Here is a 19466-nt window from a genome sequence, read left to right on the forward strand (position 1 = left end):
GAGGTGTGCCCAGGTGTGCCCAGGTGTGCCCAGGTGTGCCCAGGTACCTTGTGCAGCCGTTTGACGAGGCTCTCGTTGTACTCCTGGCTGCCCTCGATCATGCCCGTCAGGTGTGACACAGGTGTGACCCAGTGTGTGTGTATCCATCCCCAGGTGTGTGTACCTGTGCCCAGGTGTGCCCAGGTGTGCCCAGGTGTGCCCAGGTGCGTTACCTTGTGCAGTCTCTTGACGAGGCTCTCGTTGTACTCCTGGCTGCCCTCGATCATGCCCGTCAGGTGTGACACAGGTGTGACCCAGTGTGTGTGTACCCATCCCCAGGTGTGCCCAGGTGTGCCCAGGTGTGCCCAGGTACCTTGTGCAGCCTCTTCACCAAACTCTCGTTGTACTCCTGGCTGCCCTCGATCATGCCCGTCAGGCGTGACCCCGTGTAACACAGGTGTATCCCATGTGTGTGTACCCATTCCCAGGTGTACCCAGGTGTGCCCAGGTGTGCCCAGGTGTGCCCAGGTGTGCCCAGGTGCGTTACCTTGTGCAGCCGTTTCACCAGGCTCTCGTTGTACTCCTGGCTGCCCTCGATCATGCCCGTCAGGTGTGACACAGGTGTGACCCCGTGTAACCCATCCATCCCCAGGTGTGTGTACCTGTGCCCAGGTGTGTGTACCCGTATCGAGGTGTGCCCAGGTGTGCCCAGGTGTGCCCAGGTACCTTGTGCAGTCTCTTGACGAGGCTCTCGTTGTACTCCTGGCTGCCCTCGATCATGCCCGTCAGGTGTGACACAGGTGTGACCCAGGTGTAACCCATGTGTGTGTACCCGTATCGAGGTGTGCCCAGGTGTGCCCAGGTGTGCCCAGGTGTGCCCAGGTGTGCCCAGGTGCGTTACCTTGTGCAGCCTCTTCACCAGGCTCTCGTTGTACTCCTGGCTGCCCTCGATCACGCCCGTCAGGTGTGACCCCGTGTAACCCATCCATCCCCAGGTGTGTGTACCTGTGCCCAGGTGTGCCCAGGTGTGCCCAGGTGTGCCCAGGTGTGCCCAGGTACCTTGTGGAGCCTCTTGACGAGGCTCTCGTTGTACTCCTGGCTGCCCTCGATCATGCCCGTCAGGTGTGACACAGGTGTGACCCCATGTAACCCATCCATCCCCATGTGTGTGTACCTGTGCCCAGGTGTGCCCAGGTGTGCCCAGGTGTGCCCAGGTGCGTTACCTTGTGCAGTCTCTTGACGAGGCTCTCGTTGTACTCCTGGCTGCCCTCGATCATGCCCGTCAGGGGGTTGTGGAACCACTCGCGGAACTCGCGGTGGGACTGGAACACGCTCGGCATCAGGAAATGCATCAGGGACCAGAGCTCCATCAGCGAGTTCTGCAGCGGCGTACCTGTCAGCAGCAGCCGCCGCTGGCTACAGGTGAGACAGGTGAGACAGGTATGGACAGGTGAGACAGGTATGGACAGGTGAGACAGGTAACATGGGTACAGACAGGTACAGGGAACACCTGAGCTCCATCAGCGAGTTCTGCAGCGGCGTACCTGTCAGCAGCAGCCGCCGCTGGCTACAGGTGAGACAGGTGAGACAGGTGAGGCAGGTAACATAGGTACAGACAGGTAACACGGGTACAAACAGGTAACATGGGTACAGACAGGTAACACGGGTACAAACAGGTAACATGGGTACAGACAGGTAACACGGGTACAGACAGGTACAGGGAACACCTGAGCTCCATCAGCCACTTCTGCAGCGGCGTACCTGTCAGCAGCAGCCGCCGCTGGCTAAAGGTGAGACAGGTGAGACAGGTATGGACAGGTGAGACAGGTAACATGGGTACAGACAGGTACAGGGAACACCTGAGCTCCATCAGCCACTTCTGCAGCGGCGTACCTGTCAGCAGCAGCCGCCGCTGGCTACAGGTGAGACAGGTGAGACAGGTATGGACAGGTGAGACAGGTAACATGGGTACAGACAGGTACAGGGAACACCTGAGCTCCATCAGCCACTTCTGCAGCGGCGTACCTGTCAGCAGCAGCCGCCGCTGGCTAAAGGTGAGACAGGTGAGACAGGTATGGACAGATATGGACAGGTGAGACAGGTACGGACAGGTAAGGACAAGCACAGACAGGTAAATCAAAGTAAAGACAGGTATGGACAGGTAAGGACAGTTACAGACAGGTAAGGACAGGTACAGGCAGGTAAGGACAGGTATGAATAGCTACGGACCTCTATGCACAGGTACAGACAGGTAAGGACAGGTACGGACAGGTAAGGACAGGTACAGACAGGTAAGGACAGGTATGAATAGCTATGGACCTCTATGCACAGGTACAGCCAGGTAAGGACAGGTACGGACAGGTAAGGACAGGTACAGACAGGTATGAATAGTTATGGACCTCTATGCACAGGTATAAACAGGTAAGGACAGGTAAGGACAGATATGAATAGTTATGGACCTCTATGCACAGGTACAGACAGGTAAGGACAGGTACAGACAGGTATGAATAGCTATGGGTCTCTATGCACGGGTACAGACAGGTAAGGACAGGTACGGACAGGTAAATCAAAGTAAGGACAAGTATGGGTATGGACAGGTAAGGACAGTTACAGACAGGTAATGACAAGTGCAGGCAGGTAAGGACAGGTACAGACAGGTAAGCACAGGTATGCACAGGTGAGGACACGTACACACAGGTAAGGACAGGTATGTACAGGTAAGCACAGGTACGTACAGGTAAGGACAGGTATGCACAGGTACAGACAGGTAAGGGCAGGCATGCACAGGTAAGGACACGTATGCACAGGTAAGCACAGGTATGCACAGGTAAGCACAGGTATGCACAGGTAAGGACAGGTATGCACAGGTAAGCACAGGTACACACAGGTAAGGGCAGGTATGTACAGGTAAGGACAGGTATGCACAGGTAAGCACAGGTACACACAGGTAAGCACAAGTACGCACAAGTAAGGACACGTATGCACAGGTAAACGCAGGTATGCACAGGTAAGCACAGGTACAGACAGGTATAGACAGGTAAGCACAGGTATGCACAGGTAAGGACACATATGCACAGATAAGCATAGGTACACACAGGTAAGCACAGGTATGCACAGGTAAGGACAGGTACAGACAGGTAAGGGCAGGTATGCACAGGTAAGGACACGTATGCACAGGTAAGCACAGGTAAGCACAGGTACAGACAGGTAAGCACAGGTAAGCACAGGTATGCACAGGTAAGCACAGGTAAGCACAGGTATGCACAGGTAAGGACAGGTAAGCACAGGTAAGCACCCCCAGCACCAGGGGCTGCAGCTCCACCAGCGACTCCTGCAGGGGACCCAACCCAGGTGAGCCCCTCACCTGCCCAGGTGTGTCCCAGGTGTGCCCAGGTAGATCCCGCGTGGAGCTACATCTGCCCAGGTGTACCCAAGTACACTCAGGTGTGCTTCAAGTAACTCAGGTGTGCCCAGGTAGGCAACCCAGGTGTGCCCCAGGTGTGCCCAGGTGTGCCCCAGGTATGTCCACGTGTGCCCAGGTGTGCCCAGGTAACTCAGGTGTGCCCAGGTAGATAACCCAGGTGTGCCCCAGGTGTGCCCAGGTAACTCAGGTGTGCCCAGGTGTGCCCAGGTATGTCCAGGTGTGCCCAGGTAACTGAGGTGTGCCCAGGTATGTCCAGGTGTGCCCAGCTAACTCAGGTGTGCCCAGGTAGATAACCCAGGTGTGCCCCAGGTGTGCCCAGATGGAACCCAGGTGTGTCCCAGGTAACACAGGTGAGCCGGCCGGCCAACCCAGGTGTGTCCCACCTAACCCAGGTGTGCCCAGGTGTGCCCCAGCTCTATGTCAGGTAACTCAGGTGTGCCCAGGTGCGGCGCTCACCTGTTGAAGTTGAGCAGGGACTGCCAGCGCTGGGATTTGAAGTTCTTGATGTTCCCCCAGCCCCAGGTGTGCCCAGGTGTGCCCAGGTGTACCCCAGGTGTGCCCAGGTGTATCCAGGTGTATGACAGGTAACTCAGCTGTACCCCAGGTGTGCCCAGGTGTGCCCAGGTGTACCCCAGGTAACTCAGGTGTGCCCAGGTGTGCCCAGGTGTATACCAGGTGTATACCAGGTAACTCAGGTGTGCCCAGGTGTGCCCAGGTGTGCCCTGGTGTATGTCAGGTAACTCAGGTGTGCCCAGGTGTGCCCAGGTGTATACCAGGTGTATACCAGGTAACTCAGGTGTGCCCAGGTGTGCCCAGGTGTATACCAGCTGTACCCCAGGTGTGCCCAGGTGTGCCCAGGTGTATACCAGCTGTACCCCAGGTGTGCCCAGGTGTGCTCAGCTGTACCCCAGGTGTGCCCAGGTGTGCCCAGGTGCGGCGCTCACCTGTTGAAGTTGAGCAGGGACTGCCAGCGCTGGGATTTGAAGTTTTTGATGTTCCCCCAACCCCAGGTGTGCCCAGGTGTGCCCAGGTGTACCCCAGGTGTGCCCAGGTGTACCTAGGTGTACCCCAGCTGTATGCCAAGTAACTCAGCTGTACCCCAGGTGTGCCCAGGTGTGCCCAGGTGTACCCAGGTGTGCCCAGCTGTTTGTCAGGTAACTCAGGTGTGCCCAGGTGTGCCCAGCTGTTTGTCAGGTAACTCAGGTGTGCCCAGGTGTGCCCAGGTGTACCCAGGTGTGCCCAGCTGTTTGTCAGGTAACTCAGGTGTACCCCAGGTGTGCCCAGGTGTACCCCAGGTAACTCAGATGTGCCCAGGTGTGCCCAGCTGTATACCAGGTGTATACCAGGTAACTCAGGTGTGCCCAGGTGTGCCCAGGTGCGGCGCTCACCTGTTGAAGTTGAGCAGGGACTGCCAGCGCTGGGATTTGAAGTTTTTGATGTTCTGCGCCTCGTCCAGGATCAGGTACTTCCAGTTCTTCCTGCGGAACGCCTGGTGGTCCTGCAGCACCAGCTTGTAGGAGGTGATGCACACGTGGAACGCGTTGGGCTTCGTCCAGCCCTGCCAGGTGACACAGGTGAGACAGGTGAGACAGGTGACACAGGTGAGCTCAAAAACACCTGAGAACTGCCTTAAAACCTCCAAAAAACCAGCCCAAAAACAGCCCAGGTGTGCCCAGGTGTGCAGCACCAGCTTGTAGGAGGTGATGCACACGTGGAACGCGTTGGGCTTCGTGCAGCCCTGACAGATTAGACAGATGAGACAGGTGAGACAGGCGAGACAGGTGACACAGGTGAGGCCAAAATCCCCACTAAACACTGCCCTAAACCAGCCCAAAACCAGCCCAGGTGTGCCCAGGTGTGCAGCACCAGGTGATGCATACGTGGAACACGTTGGGCTTCGTCCAGCCCTGCCAGGTGACACAGGTGAGACAGGTGAGACAGGTGAGACAGGTGAGACAGGTGACACAGGTGAGACAGGTGAGACAGGTGAGGCCAAAATCCCCACTAAAAACTGCCCTAAAACAGCCCAAAACCAGCCCAGGTGTGCCCAGGTGTGCAGCACCAGGTGATGCACACGTGGAACGCGTTGGGCTTCGTCCAGCCCTGCCAGGTGAGACAGGTGAGACAGGTGAGACAGGTGACACAGGTGAGCTCAAAAACACCTGAAAACCACCTTAAAAACTCCAAAAAACCAGCCCAAAACAGCCCAGGTGTGCCCAGGTGTGCCCAGGTGCGCTCACCTGTCTCTGGCACGCCCCAATCCCCCCCAGGTGTGCCCAGGTGTGCCCAGGTGCGCTCACCTGTCTCTGGCACGCCCCAATCCCCCCCAGGTGTGCCCAGGTGCGCTCACCTGTCTCTGGCACGCCCCAATCCCCCCCAGGTGTGCCCAGGTGTGCCCAGGTGCGCTCACCTGTCTCTCACACACCGCAATCCCCCCCAGCTGTGCCCAGGTGTGCCCAGGTGCGCTCACCTGTCTCTGGCATACCCCAATCCCCCCCAGGTGTGCCCAGGTGCGCTCACCTTTCTCTGGCACGCCCCAATCCCCCCCAGGTGTGCCCAGGTGCGCTCACCTGTCTCTCTCACACACCGCAATCCCCCCCAGGCATGCCCAGGTGTGCCCAGATACGTTCACCTGTCTCTCACATGCTCCAATCCCCCCCAGGTGTGCCCAGGTGCGCTCACCTGTCTCTGGCACGCCCCAATCCCCCCCAGGTGTGCCCAGGTGCGCTCACCTGTCTCTGGCACGCCCCAATCCCCCCCAGGTGTGCCCAGGTGCGCTCACCTGTCTCTGGCACACCCCAATCCCCCCCAGGTGTGCCCAGGTGTGCCCAGGTGCGCTCACCTGTCTCTGGCACGCCCCAATCCCCCCCAGGCGTGCCCAGGTGTGCCCAGGTGCGCTCACCTGTCTCTCACATGCCCCAATCCCCCCCAGGTGTGCCCAGGTGTGCCCAGGTGCGCTCACCTGTCTCTCACACACCGCAACCCCCCCCAGGTGTGCCCAGGTGTGCCCAGGTGCGCTCACCTGTCTCTCACATGCCCCAATCCCCCCCAGGTGTGCCCAGGTGCGCTCACCTGTCTCTCAACATACCCCAATCCCCCCCAGGTGTGCCCAGGTGTGCCCAGGTGCGCTCACCTGTCTCTCTCACCCCCCAATCCCCCCAGGTGTGCCCAGGCGTGCCCAGGTGTGTTGACCTGTCTCTGGCATGCCCCAATCCCCCCCAGGTGTGCCCAGGTGTGCCCAGGTGCGCTCACCTGTCTCTCACACACCGCAATCCCCCCCAGGTGTGCCCAGGTGCGCTCACCTGTCTCTGGCACGCCCCAATCCCCCCCAGGCGTGCCCAGGTGTGCCCAGGTGCGCTCACCTGTCTCTCTCACCCCCCAATCCCCCCCAGGTGTGCCCAGGTGTGCCCAGGTGCGCTCACCTGTCTCTCTCACCCCCCAATCCCCCCCAGGTGTGCCCAGGTGTGCCCAGGTGCGCTCACCTGTCTCTCTCACCCCCCAATCCCCCCCAGGTGTGCCCAGGTGCGCTCACCTGTCTCTCTCACCCCCCAATCCCCCCCAGGTGTGCCCAGGTGCGCTCACCTGTCTCTCACATGCCCCAATCCCCCCCAGGTGTGCCCAGGTGTGCCCAGGTGCACTCACCTGTCTCTGGCACGCCCCAATCCCCCCCAGGTGTGCCCAGGTGTGCCCAGGTGCACTCACCTGTCTCTGGCACGCCCCAATCCCCCCCAGGTGTGCCCAGGTGCGCTCACCTGTCTCTCTCACCCCCCAATCCCCCCAGGTGTGCCCAGGCGTGCCCAGGTGCGCTCACCTGTCTCTGGCACGCCCCAATCCCCCCCAGGTGTGCCCAGGTGTGCCCAGGTGCGCTCACCTGTCTCTTGAGGCGCCGCTCCTTCTGCGCCCCGTAGTAGGTGAGGATTTTGAAGCTGGGGCACCAACGCTTGAGCTCCATCTCCCAGTTCAGCATCACCGAGGTGGGCACGATGATCAGGTGAGGGCCCCAGCTACCTGCACAGGTGAGACACAGGTCACACACAGGTGAGACACACCTGAGGGCCCCGGCTACCTGCACAGGTGAGACACACCTGAGGGCCCCAGCTACCTGCACAGGTGAGACACACATGAGACACACCTGAGGGCCCCAGCTACCTGCACAGGTGAGACACACGTGAGACACACCTGAGGGCCCCAGCTACCTGCACAGGTGAGACACAGGTTGGACACGGCTACCTGCACAGGTGAGACACACGTGAGACACGGCTACCTGCACAGGTGAGACACACCTGAGGGCCCCAGCTACCTGCACAGGTGAGACACAGGTTGGACATGGCTACCTGCACAGGTGAGACACACCTGAGGGCCCCAGCTACCTGCATAAGTGAGACACAGGTCAGACACAGGTGAGACACACCTGAGGGCCCCAGCTACCTGCACAGGTGAGACACAGGTCAGACACAGGTGAGACACACCTGAGGGCCCCAGCTACCTGCACAGGTGAGACACAGGTCAGACACGGCTGAGACACAGGTGAGACACACCTGAGGGCCCCAGCTACCTGCACAGGTGAGACACAGGTCAGACACAGGTGAGACACACCTGAGGGCCCCAGCTACCTGCACAGGTGAGACACAGGTCAGACACAGCTACCTGCACAGGTGAGACGCACCTGAGGGGCCCAGCTACCTGCACAAGTGAGACACAGGTCAGACACAGGTGAGACACAACTGAGGGCCCCAGCTACCTGCACAGGTGAGACACAGGTGAGACACACCTGAGGGCCCCAGCTACCTGCACAGGTGAGACACAGGTGAGACACGGCTACCTGCACAGGTGAGACACAGGTCAGACACAGGTGAGACACACCTGAGGGCCCCAGCTACCTGCACAGGTGAGACACGCGTGAGACACGGCTACCTGCACAGGTGAGACAGAGGTGAGACACACCTGAGGGCCCCAGCTACCTGCACAGGTGAGACACAGGTCAGACACGGCTACCTGCACAGGTGAGACACAGGTTGGACATGGCTACCTGCACAGGTGAGACACACCTGAGGGGCCCAGCTACCTGCACAGGTGAGACACAGGTCAGACACAGCTACCTGCACAGGTGAGACACAGGTGAGACACACCTGAGGGCCCCAGCTACCTGCACAGGTGAGACACAGGTGAGACACGGCTACCTGCACAGGTGAGACACACCTGAGGGCCCCAGCTACCTGTGCACAGGTGAGACACAGGTTGGACATGGCTACCTGCACAGGTGAGACGCACCTGAGGGCCCCAGCTACCTGTGCACAGGTGAGACACGGGTGAGACACACCTGAGGGCCCCAGCTACCTGCACAGGTGAGACACAGGTGAAACACAGCTACCTGCACAGGTGAGACACACCTGAGGGCCCCAGCTACCTGCACAGGTGAGACACAGGTCAGACACAGGTGAGACACACCTGAGGGCCCCAGCTACCTGCACAGGTGAGACACAGGTCAGACACAGGTGAGACACACCTGAGGGCCCCAGCTACCTGCACAGGTGAGACACAGGTGAGACACAGCTACCTGCACAGGTGAGACACACCTGAGGGCCCCAGCTACCTGCACAGGTGAGACACAGGTTGGACACGGCTACCTGCACAGGTGAGACACAGGTGAGACACACCAGAAATGGCACAGGTGAGGGCCCCAGCTACCTGTGCAGGTGAGACACAGGTGAGACACCCTGAAAAGGGCCCAGGTGTGACCTAGAACACCCTTAAAGCACCTCAGGTGAGCCTCAGGTGAGTCTCAGATGATTCCCAGCTACCTGTACAGGTGAGAGACACGTCAGACACCCCAGAAAGGGCCCAGGTGAGGGCCCAGCTACCTGCACAGGTGAGGCACAGGTGAGACACCCCAGAAAGGGCCCAGGTGTGACTTAGAACCCTCCTAAAGCACCTCAGGTGAGTCTCAGGTACCTGTGCAGGTGAGGGACAGGTGAGACACCCCAGAAAGGGCCCAGGTGAGACCCAGCTACCTGCACAGGTGAGACACCTCAGAAAGGGCCCAGGTGTGACTTAGAACCCCCCTAAAGCACCTCAGGTGAGCCTCAGGTGAGTCTCAGGTGAGTCTCAGGTACCTGTGCAGGTGAGGGACAGGTGAGACACCCCAGAAAGGGCCCAGGTGAGACCCAGCTACCTGTGCAGGTGAGGGACAGGTGAGGCACCCTGGAAAGGGCTCAGGTGAGTCCCAGCTGAGGGCCCAGCTACCTATGCACAGGTGAGCCACAGGTGAGGCACCCCAGAAAGGGCCCAGGTGTGACTTAGAACCCCCTAAAGCACCTCAGGTGAGTCCCAGGTGAGTCTCAGATGAGTCCCACCTACCTGTGCAGGTGAGAGACAGGTGAGGCACCCCAGAAAGGGCCCAGGTGAGCCTCAGGTGAGTCCCAGCTACCTGTGCACAGGTGAGCCACAGGTGAGACACCCCAGAAAAGACGCAGGTGTGACTTAGAACCCCCTAAAACACCTCAGGTGTGCCTCAGGTGAGTCTCAGCTGACTCTCAGGTGAGCCTCAGGTGAGTCCCAGCTACCTGTGCACAGGTGAAGCACAGGTGAGACACCCCGGAAAAAGCTCAGGTGTGACTTAGAACACCCCTAAAACACCTCAGGTGAGTCTCAGGTGAGTCCCACCTACCTGTGCAGGTGAGGGACAGGTGAGGCACCCTGGAAAGGGCCCAGGTGAGGGCCCAGCTACCTGCACAGGTGAGGCACAGGTGAGACACCCTGGAAAGGGCCCAGGTGAGACCTAGAACCCCCTAAAGCACCTCAGGTGAGCCTCAGGTGAGGGCCCAGCTACCTGCGCAGGTGAGACACCCCGGAAAGGGCCCAGGTGTGACTTAGAACCCCCTAAAGCACCTCAGGTGAGTCTCAGGTGAGCCTCAGGTGAGTCCCAGCTACCTGCGCAGGTGAGACAGCCGGAAAAGGGCCCAGGTGTGTTCTGGGAACCCCGAAATCGCTCAGGTGAGTCACAGAACCCCCCGAAGGGGCTCAGGTGAGGCCAAAACCCCCCAGAAAACCTCTCGGGAACAGCCCAGGTGTGTGGCACAGGTGAGTCACCTGTCCCGCAGGCCAGGTGAGCCAGCGGCGAGAGGCTCGGGATGGTCCGGCCCCGCCCCATCCCAGGTGTGTGAGGGCTCCCAGGTGTGCCCAGGTGTGCCCAGGTGTGTGTGACAGCTCCCAGGTGTGCCCAGGTGTGTGTAAGGGTTCCAGGTGTGCCCAGGTGTGTGTGACAGCTCCCAGGTGTGCCCAGGTGTGCCCAGGTGTGTGAGGGCTCCCAGGTGTGCCCAGGTGTGTGCAAGGGTTCCAGGTGTGTCCAGGTGTGCCCAGGTGTGTGTAAGGGCTCTCAGGTGTGTGTGACGGCTCCCAGGTGTGCCCAGGTGTGCGTAACGGCTCTCAGGTGTATCCCAGGTGTGCCCAGGTGTGCCCAGGTGTGTCCCAGGTACCTTTCTCGCAGGCCAGGTGTGCCAGCAGGGAGATGGTCTGGATGGTCTGGCCCAGCCCCATCCCAGGTGTATCCCAGGTGTGTGTAACAGCTCTCAGGTGTGCCCAGGTGTGTGCAAGGGCTCTCAGGTGTGCCCAGGTGTGCCCAGGTGTGTCCCAGGTACCTTTCTCGCAGGCCAGGTGTGCCAGCAGGGAGATGCTCTGGATGGTCTTGCCCAGCCCCATCCCAGGTGTATCCCAGGTGTGTGTAAGGGCTCTCAGGTGTGCCCAGGTGTGTCAGCCAGGTGAGTTACCTTTCTCGCAGGCCAGGTGTGCCAGCAGGGAGATGGTCTGGATGGTCTTGCCCAGCCCCAGCCCAGGTGTATCCCAGCCGTACCCAGGTGTGTGCAAGGGCTCTCAGGTGTGCCCAGGTGTGCCCAGGTGTGTCTCAGGTACCTTTCTCCCAGGCCAGGTGTGCCAGCAGGGAGATGGTCTGGATGGTCTTGCCCAGCCCCATCCCAGGTGTATTCCAGGTGTCTCAGGTGTATCCCAGCCGTACCCAGGTGTGCCCAGGTGTGTGTAAGGGCTCTCAGGTGTGCCCAGGTGTGCCCAGGTGAGGTACCTTTCTCGCAGGCCAGGTGTGCCAGCAGGGAGATGCTCTGGATGGTCTTGCCCAGCCCCATCCCAGGTGTGTGTAAGGGCTCTCAGGTGTGTGTAAGGGCTCTCAGGTGTGTCACACAGGTGTGTCCCAGGTACCTTTCTCGCAGGCCAGGTGTGCCAGCAGGGAGATGGTCTGGATGGTCTTGCCCAGCCCCATCCCAGGTGTCTCAGGTGTATCCCAGCTATCCCCAGCCGTACCCAAGTGTGCCCAGCTGTACCCAGGTGTGCCCAGGTGTGTCAGCCAGGTGCGTTACCTTTCTCGCAGGCCAGGTGTGCCAGCAGGGAGATGGTCTGGATGGTCTTGCCCAGCCCCATCTCGTCGGCCAGGATCCCGTTCAGCTTCTTCTCGTACATGGTCACCAGCCAGTCCAGCCCGATGTGCTGGTACTCGCGCAGCGTGCCGCGCAGCAGGTGAGGGATCGGCGTCTTCACCTGCACAGGTAACCCCAGGTGAGTCAGTCACAGGTACCCCAGGTGTGTCACAGGTAACCCCAAACCCCAGCCAGTCCAGCCCGATGTGCTGGTACTCGCGCAGCGTGCCGCGCAGCAGGTGAGGGATCGGCGTCTTCACCTGCACAGGTAACCCCAGGTGAGTCACAGGTAACCCCAGGTGAGTCACAGGTAACCCCAGGTGTGTCACAGGTATGTCACAGGTACCCCAGGTGTGTCACAGGTAACCCCAGGTGTGTCACAGGTACCCCAGGTGAGTCAGCCACAGGTACCCCAGGTGAGTCAGTCACAGGTAATCCCAGGTGAGTCACAGGTACCCCAGGTGTGTCACAGGTAACCCCAGGTGAGTCAGTCACAGGTACCCCAGGTGAGTCACAGGTACCCCAAGTGAGTCAGTCACAGGTACCCCCAGGTGAGGCACAGGTAAGTCATAGGTAACCCCAGGTGTGTCACAGGTACCCCAGGTGAGGCACAGGTACCCCAGGTGTGTCACAGGTATGTCACAGGTACCCCAGGTGTGTCACAGGTAACCCCAGGTGTGTCACAGGTATGTCACAGGTAACCCCAGGTGAGGCACAGGTAACCCCAGGTGTGTCACAGGTATGTCACAGGTACCCCAGGTGTGTCACAGGTAACCCCAGGTGTGTCACAGGTATGTCACAGGTACCCCAGGTGTGTCACAGGTAACCCCAGGTGTGTCACAGGTAACCCCAGGTGTGTCACAGGTATGTCACAGGTACCCCAGGTGTGTCACAGGTAACCCCAGGTGTGTCACAGGTAACCCCAGGTGTGTCACAGGTATGTCACAGGTACCCCAGGTGTGTCACAGGTAACCCCAGGTGTGTCACAGGTATGTCACAGGTACCCCAGGTGTGTCACAGGTAACCCCAGGTGTGTCACAGGTACCCCAGGTGAGGCACAGGTATGTCACAGGTACCCCAGGTGTGTCACAGGTAACCCCAGGTGTGTCACAGGTAACCCCAGGTATGTCACAGGTAACCCCAGGTGTGTCACAGGTATGTCACAGGTACCCCAGGTGTGTCACAGGTATGTCACAGGTAACCCCAGGTGTGTCACAGGTATGTCACAGGTACCCCAGGTGTGTCACAGGTATGTCACAGGTACCCCAGGTGTGTCACAGGTAACCCCAGGTGTGTCACAGGTATGTCACAGGTACCCCAGGTGTGTCACAGGTATGTCACAGGTACCCCAGGTGTGTCACAGGTAACCCCAGGTGTGTCACAGGTATGTCACAGGTACCCCAGGTGTGTCACAGGTAACCCCAGGTGTGTCACAGGTATGTCACAGGTACCCCAGGTGTGTCACAGGTATGTCACAGGTACCCCAGGTGAGGCACAGGTACCCCAGGTGTGTCACAGGTAACCCCAGGTGTGTCACAGGTACCCCAGGTGTGTCACAGGTATGTCACAGGTAACCCCAGGTGTGTCACAGGTAACCCCAGGTGTGTCACAGGTACCCCAGGTGTGTCAGTCACAGGTACCCCAGGCGAGGCACAGGTAAGGCTCAAGTACCCCCAGGTGCGCCACAGGTACCCCCAGGTGAGGCACAGGTACCCTCAGGTGTGTCACAGGTGAGTCACAGTTACCCCCCAGGTGAGTCACAGGTAACCCAGGTGTGTCACAGGTGAGTCACAAAACCCTCAGGTGAGTCAGAGATGAATCCCAGGCCGGTCCCAGGTGTGTCACAGGTAACCCCAGGTGAGGCACAGGTGAGTCCCAGGTGAGTCACTCTCAGGTGAGCCACTCAGGTGAGTCCCAGGTGAGTCAGTCCCAGGTAAATCAGTCCCAGGTGAGTCAGTCCCAGGTGAGTCAGTCCCAGGTGAGTCAGTCCCAGGTGAGTCCCAAGTGAGTCACTCCAGGTAAGTCTCGGGTGACTCGCTCTCAGGTGAGTCCCTCTCAGGTGAGTCCCAGGTGAGCCCCAGGTACCCCCAAACCCCATCACAACCCAGGTGCTGAGAGTCCCTCCAGGTGTCCCTCACCTGTGCTCACCTGTGCTCACCTGTGCTCACCTGGGCACACAGAGCTCAGCCAATCAGAGCCCGGCCTCACCTGGCACAGGGAGCTCAGGTGAGTGCCCAGGTGAGTGCCCAGGTGAGCACTCAGGTGAGTGCCCAGGTGAGTGCCCAGCTGAGTGCCCAGGTGAGCACTCAGGTGAGTGCCCAGGTGAGTGCCCAGCTGAGTGCCCAGGTGAATCCCCAGGTAAGTGCCCAGGTGAGTGCCCAGGTGAGTGCCCAGGTGAGCACTCAGGTGAGTGCCCAGGTGAGTGCCCAGCTGAGTGCCCAGGTGAGCACTCAGGTGAGTGCCCAGGTGAGTGCCCAGCTGAGTGCCCAGGTGAGCACTCAGGTGAGTGCCCAGGTGAGTGCCCAGCTGAGTGCCCAGGTGAGCACTCAGGTGAGTGCCCAGGTGAGTGCCCAGCTGAGTGCCCAGGTGAATCCCCAGGTAAGTGCCCAGGTGAGTGCCCAGGTGAGTGCCCAGGTGAGCACTCAGGTGAGTGCCCAGCTGAGTGCCCAGGTGAGCACTCAGGTGAGCACTCAGGTGTGTTCTCGCGTGACCAACCCCGCCTTACAACAGAAACTGGAAATGGGAGGGGTTAGGACCAGGTAAAGGCAGGTAAACTGAGGCAAAACCAGGTGAGGCGATGTGATGTAAAGCCAGGTAAAGGCAGGTAAACTGAGGCAAAACCAGGTGAAGCACAGGTAACGCCAGGTAAACTGAGGTAAAAGCAGGTGAGGCAATGCAATGTAAAGCCAGGTAAAGGCAGGTAAACTGAGGCAAAACCACACGATGCGAAGTGGGATAAGACGAGGTAAAGGCAGGTGTATCCCAGGTGCCCCCAGGTGTGCCCCAGGTGTATCCCAGGTGTGCCCAGGTGTGCCCAGGTGTGCCCAGGTCTATCTCAGCTGTATCCCAGGTGTGCCCAGGTGTGCCCAGGTGTATCCCAGGTGTGCCCAGGTGTGCCCAGGTGTGCCCAGGTGTATCCCAGGTGTGCCCAGGTGTATCCCAGGTGTATCCCAGGTGTGCCCAGGTGTATCCCAGGTGTATCCCAGGTGTGCCCAGGTGCCCCAGGTGTGCCCAGGTGTGCCCAGGTGTGCCCAGGTGCCCCCAGCCGTGCCCAGGTGCCCCCAGGTATGCCCAGGTGTATCCCAGGTGTGCCCAGGTGTACCCCAGGTGTGCTCACCTGCGTGGTGGCCAGCGTGTAGCCCTTGGGCTGGAGGCTCTCTGTGCCCAGGTGTGCCCAGGTGTGCCCAGGTGCGCCCAGGTGTGCCCAGGTGTACCCCAGCCATGCCCAGGTGTGCCCAGGTGTGCCCCAGGTGTGCCCAGGTGTAGCCCAGGTGTGCCCAGGTGTGCCCAGGTGTATCCCAGGTGCCCCCAGGTGTATCCCAGGTGTGCCCAGGTGTATCCCAGGTGTATCCCAGGTGTGCCCAGGCGTGCCCAGGTGTATCCCAGGTGCCCCCAGCTGTGCTCAGGTGTGCCCAGCTGTACCCAGGTGCGCCCAGGTGTGCCCAGGTGTGCTCACCTGCGTGGTGGCCAGCGTGTAGCCCTTGGGCTGGAGGCTCTCTGTGCCCAGGTGTGCCCAGGTGTGCCCAGGTGTGCCCAGGTGTGCCCAGGTGTATCCCAGGTGCACCCAGGTGTGCCCAGGTGTGCCCAGGTGTGCCCAGGTGCGCTCACCTGCGTGGTGGCCAGCGTGTAGCCCTTGGGCTGGAGGCTCTCCGCGGCCGCCGCGATGTCGCTGATCTCCTTCTTGGGGGCGGGGCCGGCGGGCGCGGCCGGGGCGGGGCTCACCTGGGCAGGTGCGGGCGGGGCCGAGCCCCCTCCGGGCTCACCTGGCGGCCCCGCCCCGCCCTCCTGCCCCTCCCCCTCCTCCTCCTCGTCCTCGTCGTCGGCCTCGTCGTCGTCGTCGTCGTCTTCGTCGTCCTCCTCCTCCTCGTCCTCCTCGCTGTCGCCGCCAGGTGAGTCTGGGGGCACAGGTGAGCTCAGGGCGGCGCCCGCGCAGGTGTGCGCACACCTGGGCAGGGGGGGGCGGGGACCTGGGGGGAGATCCGGGGACACCGGGAGGGGTTGGGGTACCTGGGGGGGGAGAGAACACCTGGACAGGTGTGAGAACACCTGGGGGGGGAGAGAACACCTGGACAGGTACAGACACACCTGGGGAGAACACCTGGACAGGTACAGACACACCTGGGGGGGAGAGATCACCTGGACAGGTGTGAGACACACCTGAACAGACACTGACACACCTGAGCGGGTACAGACACACCTGAGCAGGCACAGACACACCTGCACAGACACACCTGAGCAGGCACAAACACACCTGTGCAGGTACAGACACACCTGTACAGGTACAGACACACCTGTACAGGTACAGACACACCTGAGCAGGCACAGACACACCTGCACAGACACACCTGAGCAGGCACAAACACACCTGTGCAGGTACAGACACACCTGTACAGGTACAGACACACCTGAGCAGGTACAGACACACCTGTGCAGGTACAGACACACCTGTGCAGGCACAGACACACCTGAGCAGGTACAGACACACCTGAGCAGGTACAGACACACCTGAGCGGGTACAGACACACCTGTACAGGTACAGACACACCTGAGCAGGTACAGACACACCTGCACAGACACACCTGAGCAGGCACAGACACACCTGTGCAGGTACAGACACACCTGTGCAGGCACAGACACACCTGTGCAGGCACAGACACACCTGAGCGGGTACAGACACACCTGAGCAGGTACAGACACACCTGAGCGGGTACAGACACACCTGTGCAGTACAGACACACCTGTGCAGGTAAAGACACACCTGAGCAGGCACAGACACACCTGCACAGACACACCTGTGCAGGTGCTCACACACCTGTGCAGGTACAGACACACCTGAGCAGGCACACACACACCTGAGCAGGTACAGCACACCTGAGCAGGCACAAACACACCTGTGCAGGTACAGACACACCTGTGCAGGCACAGACACACCTGAGCAGGTACAGCACACCTGAGCAGGCACAAACACACCTGTGCAGGTACAGACACACCTGAGCGGGTACAGACACACCTGAGCAGGTACAGCACACCTGTCCAGCACACCTGTGCAGGTGCTGACCCACCTGAGCAGGCACACCACACCTGTCCCGCACACCTGTGCAGGTGCTCACACACCTGTGCAGGTGCTGACCCACCTGAGCAGGTACAGACACACCTGTACAGACACACCTGAGCAGGTGCTGACCCACCTGAGCGGGTACAGACACCTGAGCAGGTACAGACACCTGAGCAGGTACAGACACACCTGTTCAGGCACACACACACCTGTACAGACACACCTGAGCAGGTACAGCACACCTGTCCAGCACACCTGTGCAGGTGCTCACACACCTGTGCAGGTGCTGACCCACCTGAGCGGGTACAGACACACCTGTGCAGACACACCTGAGCAGGTGCTGACCCACCTGAGCGGGTACAGACACACCTGTGCAGGTGCTCACACACCTGTGCAGGTGCTGACCCACCTGAGCAGGTACAGACACACCTGTGCAGGTGCTGACCCACCTGAGCAGGTACAGACACACCTGTACAGACACACCTGTGCAGGTGCTCACACACCTGTGCAGGTACAGACACACCTGTGCAGCACACACACCTGTACAGACACACCTGAGCAGGCGCAGACACACCTGTGCGGGTACAGCACACCTGTGCAGGTGCTCACACACCTGTGCAGGTGCTGACCCACCTGAGCAGGTACAGACACACCTGTGCAGGTGCTGACCCACCTGAGCGGGTACAGCACACCTGAGCAGGTACAGACACACCTGCACAGACACACCTGTGCAGGTGCTCACACACCTGTGCAGGTGCTGACCCACCTGAGCGGGTACAGACACACCTGCACAGACACACCTGTGCAGGTGCTGACCCACCTGAGCGGGTACAGACACACCTGTGCAGCACACACACCTGTCCAGCACACCTGTGCAGGTGCTGACCCACCTGAGCGGGTACAGACACACCTGTGCAGGCACACACACCTGTACAGGCACACACACCTGTGCAGGTGCTCACACACCTGTGCAGGTGCTGACCCACCTGAGCGGGTACAGACACACCTGTGCAGCACACACACCTGTCCCGCACACCTGTGCAGGTGCTGACCCACCTGAGCGGGTGCTGCTGGCGCCGGGGGCGGAGTCGCAGTCGGAGTCGGCGAAGGCGCCGCGGTAACGCTGCAGCAGCTCCTCCATGGGCAGCGCACCTGCAACACACCTGGGTCACCTGGGGGGTACCTGGGCACACCTGAGACACACCTGAGAGTCACCTGAGAGTCACCTGGGGCACACCTGAGTCACCTGCAACACACCTGAGAGTCACCTGGGGGGTACCTGGGGCACCTGAGTCACACCTGAGAGTCACCTGAGTCACCTGAGACACACCTGAGTCACCTGCAACACACCTGAGTCACCTGGGGGGCACCTGGGCACACCTGAGACACACCTGAGAGTCACCTGGGGCACACCTGAGAGTCACCTGAGGGGCACCTGGGGCACCTGGGCACACCTGAGTCACCTGGGGCATGCCTGAGTCACCTGAGGGGTACCTAGGCACACCTGAGACACACCTGGGGCACCTGGGCACACCTGAGAGTCACCTGGGACACACCTGAGTCACCTGAGAGGCACCTGGGGCACACCTGAGAGTCACCTGAGGGGTACCTGAGGGGCACCTGGGTCAGCTGAGAGGCACCTGGGCACACCTGAGTCACACCTGAGTCACCTGGGACACCTGCAACACACCTGAGAGTCACCTAGGGGACACCTGCAACACACCTGAGACACACCTGAGTCACCTGCAACACACCTGAGAATCACATGGGGCACACCTGAGTCACCTGAGGGGTACCTGGGGCACCTGGGCACACCTGGGGCACCTGAGACACACCTGAGTCACCTGCAACACACCTGAGAATCACCTGGGGCACACCTGAGTCACCTGGAGCACCTGGGAGGCACCTGGGACACACCTGAGTCACCTGAGAGGCACCTGGGGCACACCTGAGAGTCACCTGAGGGGTACCTGAGGGGCACCTGGGTCAGCTGAGAGGCACCTGGGCACACCTGAGTCACACCTGAGTCACCTGGGACACCTGCAACACACCTGAGAGTCACCTAGGGGACACCTGCAACACACCTGAGACACACCTGAGTCACCTGCAACACACCTGAGAATCACCTGGGGCACACCTGAGTCACCCGGGGCACCTGAGAGTCACCTGAGAGGCACCTGGGGCACACCTGGGAGTCACTTAAGGACACCTGGGGCATCTGAGTCACACCTGGGACACCTGGGGCACACCTGGGGCACACCTGAGAGTCACCTGAGCGTCACCTGGGGCACACCTGGGGCACACCTGAGTCACCTGGGGCACACCTGGGGCACACCTGGGGCACACCTGAAAGTCACCTGGGGCA

General features: G+C 60.4%; 1 protein-coding gene across 1 annotated transcript in view; it reads right to left on the reverse strand.

The window, feature by feature from the left end:
- Window positions 1–19466, reverse strand: part of LOC128802834 (helicase SRCAP-like) — a gene marked incomplete at its 5' end in the record, with an annotated part of 65800 nt that overhangs the window by 19307 nt on the left and 27027 nt on the right. Inside the window, 7 exon segments of the mRNA XM_053969414.1 lie at window positions 1203–1395; window positions 4792–4961; window positions 7275–7411; window positions 11770–11947; window positions 12006–12086; window positions 15655–15941; window positions 18158–18253. Of these exon segments, the coding sequence (XP_053825389.1) occupies window positions 1203–1395; window positions 4792–4961; window positions 7275–7411; window positions 11770–11947; window positions 12006–12086; window positions 15655–15941; window positions 18158–18253 (1142 nt within the window).

The sequence above is a fragment of the Vidua macroura genome, unplaced genomic scaffold (genome assembly GCF_024509145.1).
Source record: "Vidua macroura isolate BioBank_ID:100142 unplaced genomic scaffold, ASM2450914v1 whyUn_scaffold_198, whole genome shotgun sequence".
Taxonomy (NCBI): domain Eukaryota; kingdom Metazoa; phylum Chordata; class Aves; order Passeriformes; family Viduidae; genus Vidua; species Vidua macroura.